Raw genomic sequence first — 16,764 nt, forward strand, 5'->3', positions numbered from 1 at the left:
AGACCATTTATAGTTAATGTTAAACACTGTACTGGATGGTAGAGGGGCATATGGCGTTTACAAATTTGAGAAAGAAAAACAATTATTCTGACAAAGCACGTGATGCTGTTCAAAAATAACGTATACCTTTCAAATAAAAGAAATGAAATAATGGGGCAAAGAGGTGACCCCCTAAATAGCCCGCTAAGTATTGACATTAAGGAATGTTTACAGTATAGTTTCACTGCAACAGCTGCGCGAGCGCTGGAACAATCCAAGCATTACCTCACACCCCAGAACCGAGAACAATGCTGCATCCAAAGGCCATTATAGCAGCTTACTGTGATAGTCCTCAAACAACACCACGACAATGAACAAAATTTTCATTTTTATGGTTTATTTTCAAAAACAAACGAAAAAAAAGCAAAAACAAACAACAAAAACTTATCACTAATGAAGATTGTTAGATTGTTAAGCTAGCTATCTCTTATTAAAACTTGTCTCAGGGAACAATATGCAGTCTCTGAGGCTGCAAGACCTGGATGTGCAACAATGTCATTCACACGCTTGTATTACCAGCATTAAGAGTTTCTGGAAAATGCGAACCGTACCTTCAAGATACAAATACAAGCATTTGGTGCTGATTACTTCGTTTCACTGTTCGCTTCCACTGCATGATAGGTCATGTATTACATTGTGATTACAAATTATGATTGATTTATTACATTGACAAACAAAATGTATTTTTAACAGAATCAGAGAAAGCTATATTCTCAAAAGAATTATTGTTGGCCGGCGTTTTCCCGCAGCTCATACTAATTCATCCGCAACTCATGGTGTGCAGATCGAAGCAAGAAGGATATCGTTCACTTTCTATGCGGAGTATTTACTGAAGGCGTATGCCTTTCAGGACATTTTTTGTCATTAAGCTGGGACAATCTCAGTCCCTCCTCAGTCATGGGTACTGACGAAGTGTAGGGTGAGCATCCCGCGCAGGCGCTGTCATCCATCTCTCTCTACTCTTGACCTCCTCCCGGTTTCTACAGCGCTAAGCAACTTGGTCTATTTGATATAATAAAAATAAATTATCTACAGATTTCTAAACATCACACATGAGGAATGGCAGCGTTATTTGGCAAGATTCTCATCGGTATTTATGTGGAGATCAAACGAAGCGATGGTGAGTCACACCCAATTCTCAGGCTAAATCAAGATGCGTTTGGAAAGGGCTGTCGCTGGCCAGCTCCTAGTCCCTGTACATCATCTTTGTTGCTGAGTAACCTCAGCCGTTGAAACAGTGAGCAGTGGCTAACGAGCTAAGCGAGCTAGCGTGCAGCATCTTTAGGATAAATAACGTTACGAGGCTTGCCACCGTTTTTCCAGCTTCTCATTATTCTCTGCCATGCATTGCACGGGCGGTTATGGCATTTTATGCATGTTAGCGTCATTGTGAATGGCCAGCGATTTGGCCGCATGATTGCCTGCAGAGACGTTCGCCTCAGTGCCGAAGATTTGAAAGCATCACTTGCAAGCTAGCCGGTTAGCTTAGCTTAAGCTAGTTACAAGCAACAAATGATGGCTTGAAAGCACTTTGCCAATAACAGGATGATGTCCGGGATGGGATAGCGCTGAAAGCCTTGCATTTAGGTGCTCCTGCTACAATACCACGGACAATGAGACGTGATATCCCTGATGCAATAATAATTACAAATGTCAGCCAGCCATCATAATCTCGCGAGCTAGCGACTCATCTTCGTATTTGTGCATGAAATTGATTGTGTTGCATGATAGTTCTTAACCCTAGCTTAGCAACCAGGCAGATAAAATGGCTAGGTGAAGCTAGCTAGGGCGTGATGCATGGCTCTCCTCACAAACCCGTTGCGATCACGTTTGGAACGGTACGACTGTCATTAAATGAGTACCACACATCTTTCTTTTGTCTCCAAGACAATGCCATGTTTCATTGAGTCTAACATGTAATTGATATCAAACATGGAAGTGGCAACATCAAGCGATCGCATGACAGAACAGTCTTGGTCCAGTTAAAATCAGGAGAGCGTACCGGCAATCGACCCCCTCCCTCCACCGCCGGTACTAGCATCCTCAGTGATGGTGGAGAGAGCCGAAGTTCTGAAGAACGTAACGACATTCTGTTTAAATCCACTATTATTCACAAATAACCGTATTTAAATCTTGGTTAAAACCTCAAAATAACTCAACACCTGTTCCTCATGCTTCTTGCTTTAACGTTTCCTTCTTTATTGATTTTTAAGAAAATGGTTCAGATGGGAAACCTTTGTGCCTTGTTTTGCCTGGTTTATATACGGACTGTGTTGTGGTACCTGTTCAGTTAATAGGGTTCTTAAATGCCGTTTGCAGTGATTTCCGGTCAGATCTTTAGATGTGACTTATCAACTATTCTTGTTAAGTTAATTTGAAAGTTCTAGCACCTATCACGTGTGTACACAAAATCTTTCCAGTGAGACACGACTGTGTGACTCTGGACTTCTGTAGTTGAGTACCGCAGATCAATGCACCATTGCAGAATTATTTAGCAATATGCATTAGCAAAGTTGGAAATGTGTTCATCTGATCATTTTGATCAGTCAAGCAGCCACACTATATCAGTTTGGGGACAGAGAATCACCCCGAGGGTTTCTTCCAGTTGACATATTTAGAGACTACACGATAATTAGACACCGTTTATGGAAAGCTTTGGTCTTCTGTTTGTATTTTACATTTACATTACATTTTTTTATTTAGCAGACACCTTTATACAAAGTGACTTACAGTTGAGGCATACTGTTTGTATTTTACCACTCTTAACATTTGTTAGCCAGTGCTGTATGAAAACAGCCCCGCACAATCCCTGTCCTCTTTACTTTCTGCAACATTTTTACATAAAATGGGATCAAGGAAGACATGAGTTGACAGGACAGGCACACAAACAGAAATGATGTGAACAGGGAACAGAGGCCTAGTGGGTTGAAAAACCAACACTTTCAGCAGATATTTCAAAGAGACTTTTAGCTCCTTAAGGCTGGTGTGAGTGTTGTTGAAGGTTGAGGGAGCTCTCTGAATGAAAGAAAAATATGTCCTCAGGTGGGTTCCAGGAGAAGAGCCAAGATTTATGTCTACCACTTGCATCATATCTCCTTTATCTTTTTACCCTTTTTTTTTTTTTTTGTCAAGTTCCTGGCCAGAGTCCAGTACCCACACAATGTTATGTAGCTTTTGGTGAATCAGGTGCTTTATGTCCAGAACTGTGAACTTACTGGGATGGGGGGGGAAAAAAAAAGAAAAAAAGTACTTTTTTGAGTCGTGGGCTAGGTAACTTAAAACTAATGTAACGCTGACATCTAACCCCTCTCATTTTCACTTCACAGTAACCTCCTCTTCAAATGTCATCTGAATCTAACCAGGCATTCGTGTCTCTCCTGTTGCCTTTTGTAGGACGAATACATCAAGCCATGGTAACATCTCTGAACGAAGACAACGAAAGTGTGACGGTGGAATGGATAGAAAACGGAGACACGAAAGGGAAAGAGGTATCGTTCGAGCGCATTTTCAAACCCTCGTAGCGCTTCGGAGCAAATTTTTTTTTTTTTTGCATTGTGACGCAGCCTGACGGTAGACTAGGAGAGAAAGTTGTTTTTTTACTGCTTTGGCCATGCGTTGAATAGACAACCACCCATGCAGACGGCGTCTTAGCCTCACGCAGATGTAGCATCGATGTGACGGGATAAAGAGAGATTTGTTCCAAAGCAGCTTTGGCACCTCTGCCCCAAATACCCTTTCAGTTCATCTGTTCTCCACCCGGGAGCACTTAAACACAAGAGGAGACAAAAGACCTGTATCAGTTCCCACTTGTAATATTCACATTCGGACCTGTGTTTTGATTCATATACAGGAAAAAAAATAAATAAATAAAAAAGTATAGATATTGGTAATTCAATGTTCACCTTTTAGGGTAATAATTTCAGTCGCACTTTTCCTCAGCGCTATGCGAAAGGACAGGACTCCTTGACAATACAGTGTCACGTGACCACGGACCTCAGACCAGCAGTAAACAGACACAGTCAAACCTTTGTAAAAGTCTCAACTGGAACTTTTTTTTCCCCTCTTCTTCTTCTTCTTTAAATGAACAGATTGACTTGGAGAGCATATTTGCACTAAATCCAGATCTTGCTCCCGATGAGGAAATTGCACAGAGTCCTGAAACCCCACCTCCTTCTGCATCCAGTTCTGTCAAAGTCAGCAAGATCCCCAATAAGGTGTGCACCCCCTACGGTCACACACACACACACACACTCTGTCACCGATATATCAACCGCAGCGTACAGTAAAACAACGATTTTAGATTTATGACAGTCATTTGCCTTTTTCAGATTGACAGTGCATTCATTTTCATCTTTATTTTAATTCTTTTAAGTGCTTGATATACTGCAGGCATACCTCCCACTTTTCAATAAGATAAGAACTGTACAAGGATGCAATAATGTGTTTTATTAAGCGTTTTTATTTTGATTTGTCTCGTGTAGAATCGTCGAACGGTCGCGCCACCAAAGGACGAAACCCCGGCCAGAGATAACAGAGGTAAGTCTGCCTGTTTCATTAACTCCATTTTCAGTTTTTAATGTGGAATTAATAATGAATCTAAATAGGATTTTTCTTCAGTGAGTTGTCCTGAGGTAGCTTGGTCCTCTGGTGACTTTGACTTCAGTCCTTCTCTCTCTGTTGATAACTGTGTTTCCGTGTCATTGTGTGTTCGTCAGTTGGTACGACCCGAGCCCGTCCCAGTCAGCAGCAGGTGGAGCAGCCCCCGCCTGCTCCTGTTCCCCAACCCATCCAGCATCAGACACTGCAGCAGCAGAACGGTACCTCTCTCCTTCTCTCACACACACACACACACACACTCACACACACACACACACACACACACTCTCACACACTCACACACACACACACACACTCACACACACACACTCTCACACACTCACACACACACACACTCACACACACACACACACACACACACACTCACACACACACACTCACACACACACTCACACACACACACACTCACACACACACTCACACACACACACTCACACACACACTCACACACACACACACACACACACACACATACACACATACACACACACTCACTCACACACACACACACACACTCACACACACACACACACTCACACACACACACTCACACACACACACACACACTCACACACACACACACTCACACACACACACACATACACACACACAGACACACACACACGCACACACACACACACACACACACACACACACACTCACACACACACTCACACACACACACACACTCACACTCACACACACTCACACACACACACACTCACACACACACTCACACACACACACACACACACACACACTCACACACACTCGCACACACTCACACACACACACACTCACACACTCACACACACACACACACACACACACACACACACACACACACACACACACACACAGAGACTCTGCTTCTTCATCATTGTGCCCTCCACAGCTAGACTGTCAACTTCATCTCATCACTCTCTCTGTGGAACACACATTCTTCTATCTCTGGCTCTTTTATCCCCGCCCCTCCCCTTACAATCACTGTTCTGCAGTCAGTATTCTTCAGTCAACCATACAGATATTCAGACCGAATAACCACTGGGACACTTCTTTGAATTTAAGCCCTCTCAATCTCTCTCTTAACGCTTTGAGTCAATCAACAGAGCAAACTGGCTTGAATGACAGTGGAGTGAGATGCTGTAAGGTTTTCACACAGTGAGCGTGTCTGTTGATAGCTCAAAACAAAAGACACAGTTAGAGTTGTTTGTGAACAAACGCTGCCTCAGAGATGTTCCCTCTTGTCGCCGCTGTTCAAGTCAGACGTTCACACTTATAGTGACATGAAACGGGAAGTACACCCTCTTTCAGTTCTGTGGTTTTAAATATCAGGACAAATCAACAAAAATCATCTTGGGGTTATTCCAGAAAGTGGGTGTAGTGAAAACTCATTGAGTTAGTTAACACAGAGAAAGTAGTAAACCTCCTAATAGAAGAGCCCCATGGCTTTGTTCTCATAGCAAAACAACTAACAACTAACTCTGAGTTTTCACTAAACCCGCTTTCTGGAACCCCCCCCCGGACCTTACCAGGTCACGTGACAAACACCACATGACAGATTTCACTATGTCATTATTTATTTATCAAGAAAATGTGCAATGTGCAGAAGCCATGCATGAAAAGCTAAGTTCCACCATTAGCAGCAATAACTTGAAGTAATCGTTTTCTGTATGAATTTATCGGTTTTTCACATTGTTTTAGAGGTATTTTTGCCCACCCTTTCTTGCAACGTAACAGCTTTAGTTCATCGATTGTTTGAGGGTATTCATTTACGCACAGCTCTCTTAAGGTCCTGCCACTGCATCTCGAATGGGGTTGAGGTCTGGACTTTGACCTGGCCATTCCAAAGCCTCAGTTCTTTTCTTTTTTCGGGCATCCAGTTGTAGATTAGTTGGTGTGTTTGGGATCATTGCCCTTTTGTATGGCCCAGTTTTGCCCAGGCTTTAGCGGACAGATGACCTCACACTTGCCTTTGCCTCTGGAATGTTTTGGTATGAAGAAGAGTTCATGGTCAATTCAATGACTGCAGTGTGCCCAGGTTCTGTGGCTTCAAAACAAAGCCTAAATCATCACCCAGCCAACCGCTGTGCTTAACAGTGGGCATGAGGTGTTTGTATTTTTGCTCTTTGCTTTTTGCCAAACGTGGCATCAGGCATCGTGACGAAACATCTCCACTTATGCCTCGTCTTTCCAATCCAGACGCCAATCCAGAAATCTTTCGGTTTGTTCAGAGTGATGTGACGACGCCTGGGTAATCGATGCTACTATGTTTTTTTTTGGAGAGAAGGGCCTTTCTCTTGGCTGTCCTTCCATGAAAGACATACGTTTTCCACCGTATATTTTTTTCTGATCATAGAGTCATGAACTTTTTAGTTTTTAACATTTAACCTCTTAACCGAGGCTGTTAGATCCCTAGATGCAGCTCTTGTTTTTTTTTGTGATTTCTCTGAGCGTGAAGTGCTCTGACCTTGGGGTGAATGTGCTAGGATGCCCACTCCTGGGAAGATTAGCAGCCTTCTGGAACGTTCTCTACTTGTGAATAATCCTTCTCACTGTGGACTGATGGTTTCCAAATTGTTTGGAAACGCCCCTATAACCCCCCTCCCAGACTGAAGAGCAGTGACACTTGTTCCTCTGAGATCATTACTAATGTTTTTTTTTTCTCTTTGGCATGGTCTTAACACAAACTTTCAATTTTCCACACCTCCAAACTGTCAAAAGTTCTGATTGTATAGAGGTCGTCACACTCCTTGATGATCATTAATCAAGGTCGCTTGATTAGCAACAGTTGGCTTCTGTTACCTTCTTTATTGCTATGGAAACAGAAAGGGTGTACTTCCTTTTTCGCCCACATGGTCTCTGCGTTGTGGCTTACTCTTGAAAGAATAATGACATAGTGAAATCTGTTATGTGTTTTCTGTTACCTGAGGCTGGATTTTTAGAAGCTGGTGAGGACCAGATGATCGTTATTTATGCCCTGACAGAATTGGAAACAGGTGCACTTTGTTTTATTCTTAACACACGTTGTACAGCATTGATGTGAATTCCATTTAACGACGCTCCAAGGGCCCTGTGGATCCTTTATTAAGAATCAGGTTGTGGATGACGTTCCAAGCCAAACGCCGTGTGTGTGTGTTCGGCGTGAGGAAATCTCTTCTGACGTAAAGACATGGGGCGCGTGTCATTGGGAGCGTTATGTGGGTATTTTTAGACTTCCAGCGTTCAGCTTTCTTGGGGGGGGGGAACTGGTGTACTGGGATAAGGGCCATGAGTAAATGAGTCCCATAAAGAAAAACAGAACACCCAAAAATGAGGGATTATTGTTGAAAAAAAAAAACCCCAAAGAAACAAACAAAAAAACAAAACAGTTTTGTATGCACAGATGTAAAGTGCACCATGTTCTGAGGGCCCCAAATCCAAGCCACATCACAAAAAGTATTCTAACAGGAATCGGAACAGCCTCCGTTTTGACCTTTTAAAACGCTAAACGCGATTGGCTAGCGTACTGAGCAGTCAGAGATACCCCCGTAATGGAGACGTATTCATGTTTGTGTCCAGCTCGCAGAAAGTCCAACTGTGTGAAGGAGGTGGAGAAGCTCCAGGAGAAGAGGGAGAGGAGGCGACTCCAGCAGCAGGAGCTGAGAGAGAAGAGAGCACAGGTAATGAGGAGGAGCGGGCTGTCCTTAATCCTCTGTGTTCTCTCTGCTACGCAGACTATCCTTGACTTACGAAGGGGTTCCTTTCCGATAACATCGTTATAAATGGGTTTAGTCATATGAGTCAGAAATCCCCGTTGTATGAATCACGCTCGAGCGGCCAGACGCCTAAAAACAACGAGACTCAAATAGTAACGAACATGGCAGCGTGGCAACCCAATATTATCGCACAGCAGATGGAGCGGTTGTTGTAAGACATTACGACCGAATTTCACTGCTTGTAAAAAAACATTACAATCAATAAGGTTAACGGGACAGCCGTAGTCAGTTTTAAGTGGTCGTAAGTTCGCATCTGTTGTAAGTCGAGGACACTCTCCACACAAATTTCTTCACTGGTGATCTGGGAGTCCTTTTGTCTGATTGGTTTATGGCTGTTCCAGGACGTTGATGCCACAACCCCTAATTATGAGATTATGTGTATGATTCGGGACTTCAGAGCCAGTCTGGATTATAGGCCTCTGACAACTGCTGATTTGGTAAGTGACAGGACAGGAAATGTGAGTTTGTCAAATTCATCAAATTGATCAGTTTATAAATATATTGTTTGTCAGTATTGACTTTGGCCTTCATTTTAGCTGGTGTACACACTGATTCATTCACGTGAAATGTTGTATCTAAATGCAACATTTTCTCTCTCTCTCTCTCTCTTAGATTGAAGAGCACAGGATTTGTGTATGCGTAAGGACACGACCACTTAATAAGAAAGGTAAATATATATCATAAGTCATGTCTGTTATATTTACCCATCAACACAGAGCTGATTAACTATCAGAGAGAGAGAGAGAGTGTGTGAATTCACTTCATCCATTTCTCTGCTCCTTTTTGGTTATTTTAAATGATTTAGTTTCTCTTAAGTGGAACCAGCCAAAGAATTAGTGAATGCAACACACACATTGACACTGCTAATCAAAGTATGAGTCTCTATAACAGTAATACTGATCTCCTTTTTTTCCCATGCACATGCTAAATAAACATGCATGAGTGATTCCAGCAGCGTGTCCAGCCTACAGATGTAATAATCCGTAACTGTCTCTGACAGAGATGTCGATGAAAGACTTGGACGTCATCACGATCCCCAGCAAAGACGTGGTCATGGTACACGAGCCCAAACAGAAAGTCGATCTGACTCGTTACCTGGAGAATCAGACGTTTCGCTTTGATTACGCTTTCGACGACACCGCCACAAACGAGATGGTGTACAGGTAAGCAAACCGACCTGTTTCCAAAGAGTTATGAATGGGATTTAAAACAAAGATAAAAAAATTCTTACATTGATTGTCAAATGAAAAAAAAAAAATTGGAGTGTATTGAGAACACACCAGCAGTTTGAAATGTACATCCATCTTCTCCATTGCAAGAGACAAAATATTACATTAAATATTTTATATATTACACAAAATATTAAACTCTAGTAAATACAATGAAATATCTGTTCTGAAATATAATATGTGCACGCAAACCAAGAGAATAAGTTTTGTTGTCTTGGTTGTTTAGAACAAAGCAAATTAAGTGTAATTCCTCATTTTAGTAAACAGTTTTACCTATGTGCATCATTTTAGCTGTAAGTGCTGCTTTACTTTTGTAGTTTCTTAGTTTTATTTTTTGTTAATAAATAGTTCAACGACTTGAGTTTTAAAATAAGTATCATTACTTTATTACAATTATTATTATTCTATTATTATTTTTTTATTATTATTATAGGTTCACAGCCCGTCCTCTGGTGGAGACCATATTTGAGAGGGGAATGGCCACCTGTTTTGCTTACGGACAAACAGGAAGTGGCAAAACCCATGTGAGTATCCACATCCATTTTACACAAGTCAGGTGAACTAGAGGAGAGCATGATAACTGACCGTCTCGGCCGACCCCTCTGTGTTCCAGACGATGGGCGGAGACTTCTCGGGGAAGAATCAGGACTGTTCCAAAGGCATATACGCGTTAGCCGGTAGGTACTGGACCAGTGAGAACCGAAACCCGACAGAAAACACAAAAGCCGTCCAGGTTCTCCTGTCTCATTACGCTGTTCTGTCTACGCAGCCCGAGACGTTTTTCTAATGCTGAAGAAGCCAAACTACAAGAAATTAGATCTTCAAGTGTATGCTACTTTCTTTGAAATTTACAGTGGGAAGGCAAGTGCCAAGTTCATATTCACTAAACTCACTCACTGAAGCTGAAAAGTAATAACAACAACAACAACAACAAAATGGGTACCAAAAAAAACCCCTTCTTACAGATACACTGGATACTTAGCCTAATGTGGCAAAGGCTAGTTTAGAGGCCAGGGGAGAGTAAGGAGGGTGTGTTTGCTTTCAGGTGTTTGACCTGCTGAACAGAAAGGCTAAGCTGCGGGTTCTGGAGGACGGGAAGCAGCAGGTCCAGGTCGTGGGGTTACAGGAACGAGAGGTCAAATGCACCGAGGACGTCCTGAAGCTCATAGAAGTGGGAAACAGCTGCAGGTAAAAATCCGTCCTTGACTGAGATCAACTGACGCATCTGTTTGGCTCACTGGCCTATCAGAGCACAGCATAGCTCGACTCAGCGAATCAGAGAGTCTACGTTTGCTTTTCTTTAAGCCTGGTCATTCAGAAACGACTTAATCCATGCGGTTTTTGTCACCTCGTCTCCCTGTATCTGCCCTTGCTGCGAACGCAGGACGTCCGGACAGACGTCGGCCAACGCGCACTCATCTCGGAGCCACGCCGTGTTCCAGATCATTTTGCGGAGGAGGGGAAAGATGCACGGGAAGTTCTCGCTGATTGACCTGGCTGGAAACGAGCGCGGCGCGGACACGTCCAGCGCCGACCGGCAGACGCGTCTCGAGGGGGCGGAGATTAACAAGAGCCTCCTGGCACTGAAGGTTGGTACATACACACGTCCATACACATTTAAACCCTGTACCGCATAAACATAATGCCCACTTCAGTCATCTGACTGGTGCACAATGACAGGCCAAGAATTGGGTCAGTTCTTGGTGTTCAATTTTTTTTTTTTTTTACTCAGGAGTGCATTCGGGCTTTGGGTCGGAACAAACCTCACACTCCGTTCAGAGCCAGCAAACTCACCCAGGTGTTGCGAGACTCCTTTATTGGAGAGAACTCCAGGACATGCATGGTAAGAGAACATTCCAGAAGGCAGACGTAACGCTCCTGATTGTACTGGTTTTTGTACTGCGGAGGAAAATTCCGGAAAGCCCTGGGCTGCCCTTATCTGCATCATCACTATCTCATCACTCCTTTTGTTTTAGAATCTCAGATTTTTTTTAATAAATATGTGATTATTCGAACTTGAATTTGTATTCATATGACCATGCAGTCCTGTAAAAGAATCATCTGCAAACCTGTCTTCAGTTCAGTACAGTATCGCGTAAATTAGTCCTAATTCACGGTTTATCAGTTGGATTTTTTTCGTTGGTTTGTTTCAGTAGGTGATGAGTACTGAAACTGTGCTGAAACATTTGCTCCGTTGGTCCATTGTTCTGTGCTCTGTGCAGATCGCGACTATTTCCCCCGGCATGGCCTCCTGTGAGAACACGCTAAACACACTAAGATACGCTAACAGGTACGCTAAAAGGACTGTGAACCCCAGTCTGTGTCACGTCATTCTGTTTGCTTAAGCTTAAGGTGGAGGGACACATGACAGTGTTTTAACATGTACAAACACCTGACAGGGACACCGACTCCCCAAGCCTTTTCCTTCATGTCCGCCTGAATACCCCTTCATATGGGCAAAATTGGGTTAAACCTCCCGGTGACCAAGGTTTCTGATGCTTATAGCTTAACCTATATGAAACGGAAAACACAACTGAAGCATTACCATTGATCAGCTCTGTGGATGAGATGTAATTTTAATGTAATATTAATTCACCTCTATTACTGCACTGACACTTCTTAATGTTAAGGGTTGAATCTTGACTTTATATTTAGTGGTGTATATTTATTATAATTGGTGATAATGCAGCACTGAAGCCTTGGTTTGGGGCCAGTTTGCCCAGTATGAGAACGTCTATTCTCCCCCATCAGTCCTGACATTTGCCTTTTTTGCTCTACCTGGTCACTTTATAATAAACGTTCTGGCAAACGCCATGTACGTAATAATTGTCCCAATTTCTACGACACGGTTAATGTTGTTTATGTAACAGTCAGTCCTGAGAAAGTATTTCTGATACGTAGAGCTGTTTGTGTCACCGTATTGGTAGGTGATGAATGATTGACAGACCTTGGCCAAATATGAATTTATACATATATGTATGTGTGTGTATTGTATATTTGAAGTAGCTGAATGAAGTCGACCCTGTCCCAGTATTCTTACAAAGCTCATTTACCTAGTGTCCTTTTCTGGTAAACCATTACAATGAAATTCTTCCGGGACTTAGTATGTTGAGACAGCACTAAGCAGACATGAGGTGTGCCGCTCCTCATGGAGTCTTCATTAAGAACGAAGCATCTACATGGTGCACTGAAAGAGTGTGGTCAGAAGGATAGGGGGCACTTGGACAGAATTGGGACAGTGCTTCAAAAGTACTTCAGATACTTATTTGACCCAGGTCTGGCTCTTGATACCGATTTTGGCATGTTCAGAAACCTCAGAAAGATGAAGTGTATTATATCTCCATCCCTTAGATCTAAACTACTGCCGTATACACCCAGTATTCTGCTCTTTGTTGTGCTCTGTGTGTGTGTGATGCTAACAGTGGTTTGGGCACTGTGTAATCCTGTCCTTACTGGAGCCTCTCTCTGTCTCACTGCCTGTCTGTCCTCGCGGCCGCTCCAGAGTAAAGGAGTTTGGGATAAGCCCCTCTGACATCCCCTTCTCGCACGGAGGTGGAGGTCGCTCCGAGCTCTCTCCCACCTATGAGTATGATGACTTTGCTACTTCAGCCAGCAGGTCTCACCCGTTTTCCAATTTCACACTACGTTATAATGAAGCTCCTCCTCTATCTCTTCTTCTTCTTCTCTTCCGTTTTCTTAACATCGACACTTTAACAGTTTCGGCTTCCATTTTCAGTATTGGACTTGCTCTGCACGTTTTTTTGTTGTTGTTGTTGTTGTTTTGTTTTGTTTTGTTGTTTTTTTTTGTAACCCCCCCCCCCACTCACTTCCCCAATTCTTCCTCATTCACACTCCTCCATTACCAACCACATGGGCATGTCTTACACCCTTTTAAGTTCCAGAACGTTCCATAGCATAATCTCTTTCCTCTCGCTTGTCATTCATGCTTTATGCCTTCCATGCAGATGGAAACAGTCTTGTCATAACGTTGCACAAACGTGAACATCTGTATGTGTGAGAGAGAGGAAGAGTTTTTATGAAGGTCATCTTCAGCTCTTTTCGTGTGCTGCACATTTGGCATTTAGTCATGAGTCTTTGTCCCTCTCTCTCTCTCTGTCTGTCTGTCTCTCTCTCTCTCTCTATCTCTCTTTCTCTCTCTCTCTGTCTCTCTCTCTCTGTCTCTGTCTCTCTCTCTCTCTCTGTCTCTCTCTCTCTCTCTGTCTCTTTCTGTCTCTCTCTCTCCTGATTGGTTGGGCTACCGGTCCAAGAGGAGTAAGTTATGATTCTGTTTCTTCCCCGACTGAAGGGTAAAGGAGTTGACTGTGGACCCCAGCGCGGTTGTGGAGGGCCGGACCGGCGGACACACGGTCAATCAGTTGGACGTTTTGGAGGCGCAGTGGGGAGTAGGCAGCTCCCCACAGAGGGATGACCTGAAGCTGCTCTGCGAACAGAATGTGAGAACTGTCTCCCTGTTCGTCACTAAACTCAATTTTATCATCTCTATTCTTCACACCCAATATGCGCTCTCACTTTACATTAAATTTAAAATGTCATTAGGTCTTCGGCTTTTCCACACAAGCACTTTTGCTCCTTAATCATTTCATTCAGCGTCTCCTCTTCAAAAAAAAGGGGAATCCTGACGTTGCAGTAATGACAGGCGTTTTCTCTTGTCTGTGCACCTGTACTCCTCTCCTCTCCGTCTCAGGAGGAGGAGGTGTCGCCCCAGCTCTTCACCTTCCATGAGGCTGTGTCTCAGCTGGTGGAGATGGAGGAGCAGGTACTGGAGGACCACAGGGCTGTGTTCCAGGTATGACTTTCACCACCTCCTCTATACACATTCACCACCTCCTCTACACACATTCACTGACTCCTCTGCACACATTCATTGACTCCTCTACACACATTCACCACCTCCTCTACACACATTCACTGACTCCTCTGCACACATTCACCACCTCCTCTACACACATTCACTGACTCCTCTACACACATTCACTGACTCCTCTACACACATTCACTGTCTGGTCCACACACATTCACCACCTCCTCTACACACATTCACCACCTCCTCTACACACATTCACCACCTCCTCTACACACATTTACCGACTCCTCTACACACATTCACTGTCTGGTCCACACACATTCACCACCTCCTCTACACACATTCACTGACTCCTCTGCACACATTCACCACCTCCTCTACACACATTCACTGACTCCTCTGCACACATTCACCACCTCCTCTACACACATTCACTGACTCCTCTACACACATTCACTGTCTGGTCTACACACATTCACTGTCTCCTCTACACACATTCACTGACTCCTCTACACACATTCACTGTCTCCTCTACACACATTCACTGACTCCTCTACACACATTCACCATCTCCTCTACACACATTCACTGACTCCTCTACACACATTCACTGACTCCTCTACACACATTCACTGTCTGGTCCACACACATTCACCACCTCCTCTACACACATTCACCACCTCCTCTACACACATTCACCACCTCCTCTACACACATTCACTGACTCCTCTACACACATTCACTGTCTGGTCTACACACATTCACTGTCTCCTCTACACACATTCACTGACTCCTCTACACACATTCACTGTCTCCTCTACACACATTCACTGACTCCTCTACACACATTCACTGTCTGGTCCACACACATTCACCACCTCCTCTACACACATTCACCACCTCCTCTACACACATTCACCACCTCCTCTACACACATTCACTGTCTGGTCCACACACATTCACCACCTCCTCTACACACATTCACTGACTCCTCTGCACACATTCACCACCTCCTCTACACACATTCACTGACTCCTCTGCACACATTCACCACCTCCTCTACACACATTCACTGACTCCTCTACACACATTCACTGACTCCTCTACACACATTCACTGTCTGGTCCACACACATTCACCACCTCCTCTACACACATTCACCACCTCCTCTACACACATTCACTGACTCCTCTGCACACATTCACCACCTCCTCTACACACACTCACCACCTCCTCAGCACACATTCACTGTCTCCTCTACACACATTCACTGACTCCTCTTCATAAATCGGCAATCTCTGCGTCCCCCTTCTCACCACACAGTTTTTGAAGTGGTGGATGGTTTCCCACAAAACAAAACAAAAGGAGTGTCTGAGTGGGTTATCCATAAACAGTGAGAAGGGCACATCTCTGTGTGTGTGGCTTTTACTGATGTGACATGTGTCTCGTGACAGGAGTCCATCCGCTGGCTGGAGGACGAGAAGGTGCTGCTGGAGATGACGGAGGAAGTCGATTACGACGTGGATTCCTACGCTACACAGCTCGAGCAAATATTGGATCAAAAGATCGAGATTTTAACAGAACTGAGAGGTAAACGTGTCATTAGCCGTATTGTGAGATTTCCTCGATTGTGTTGGTTTTGTGTAATTGTTTTTTTTGATGAATCATTCACTTCCTCTTCACTTGTGCCCGAATTCAGTTACCATTCTTTATATCTTTTCGCTCTCCTTTGTGCAGTGTAAATTCAGTAGTTTTAGTCTTGGTTTTAGTCTTTAGTTAGTCCTTTGTCTGTAGATTTAATTTTTTTTTTTTTAATTTTGCAAATTAATCTCATTTCACTTTTCAACAGACAAAGTGAAGGCTTTCCGCTCCACACTTCAAGAAGAAGAACAGGCCAGTAAACAAATCAACCCCAAAAGACCCCGCGCTCTCTAGGTGTCGAGCCCTTTTTCAGGAAGTGTCCGCCAGCCCGAGCCCCTGCCCCAACAGCCCCCCCCCCCCCCCGCACGCTACTCATTACTGCTCATAAAAAAAAAACAACAACAAAAAGACCTTCAATCTAAGATTTTTCTGCTTTTTCACCATGGACAAATGTAGAAGAGTAACTTATGTGTCGTGAAGAAAAAAGAAAAAGAAATCCTTTCATTGACACAAGAGGGATGCGTATTTAAAGCACATTTTCTAAGCCTACTTGTATAGTAAAGCGGTTCGTTTGAGTTCCTGCCACTTTAACTGTTCTTAACTGCTGATTCTTTCAGACCCCGTGTTGTGGCGTAAGGTTAGACTCATAGGCGCT

General features: G+C 43.6%; 1 protein-coding gene across 3 annotated transcripts; it reads left to right on the forward strand.

The window, feature by feature from the left end:
* Nucleotides 1-1,098: 1,098 nt before the first annotated feature.
* Nucleotides 1,099-16,403, forward strand: LOC115807404 (kinesin-like protein KIF2A). Of its 3 annotated transcripts, none has more exons than XM_030768360.1 (21): nucleotides 1,099-1,159; nucleotides 3,433-3,527; nucleotides 4,128-4,253; nucleotides 4,521-4,575; nucleotides 4,755-4,856; nucleotides 7,644-7,655; nucleotides 8,218-8,318; nucleotides 8,756-8,851; nucleotides 9,027-9,081; nucleotides 9,415-9,577; nucleotides 10,077-10,167; nucleotides 10,257-10,320; nucleotides 10,413-10,504; nucleotides 10,689-10,831; nucleotides 11,028-11,232; nucleotides 11,376-11,486; nucleotides 11,866-11,933; nucleotides 13,950-14,097; nucleotides 14,349-14,450; nucleotides 15,923-16,058; nucleotides 16,318-16,403. In XM_030768360.1, the coding sequence occupies exons 1-21, from the start codon at nucleotides 1,099-1,101 to the stop codon at nucleotides 16,401-16,403; spliced, it is 2,112 nt and encodes a 703-aa protein (XP_030624220.1). The 3 variants fall into 3 exon arrangements, with proteins under 3 accessions (XP_030624220.1, XP_030624219.1, XP_030624221.1); XM_030768359.1 differs by lacking the exon at nucleotides 7,644-7,655 and adding an exon at nucleotides 13,146-13,259; XM_030768361.1 differs by lacking the exon at nucleotides 7,644-7,655 and having other exon boundaries at nucleotides 4,755-4,813; nucleotides 4,850-4,856.
* The last annotated feature ends 361 nt before the right edge of the window (nucleotides 16,404-16,764 follow it).

The sequence above is a fragment of the Chanos chanos genome, chromosome 3, assembly GCF_902362185.1.
Source record: "Chanos chanos chromosome 3, fChaCha1.1, whole genome shotgun sequence".
NCBI classification, from domain to species: domain Eukaryota; kingdom Metazoa; phylum Chordata; class Actinopteri; order Gonorynchiformes; family Chanidae; genus Chanos; species Chanos chanos.

Excerpts from the sequence above, each read along its gene's own strand:
- LOC115807404 (XM_030768359.1), top strand. The coding sequence starts at position 1,099 with ATGGCAGCGTTATTTGGCAAGATTCTCATCGGTATTTATGTGGAGATC. Across the intron at positions 3,528-4,127 it reads GAGACACGAAAGGGAAAGAG|ATTGACTTGGAGAGCATATT; the intron begins GTATCGTTCGAG and ends TTAAATGAACAG. Across the intron at positions 11,934-13,145 it reads ACACTAAGATACGCTAACAG|AGTAAAGGAGTTTGGGATAA; the intron begins GTACGCTAAAAG and ends CGGCCGCTCCAG.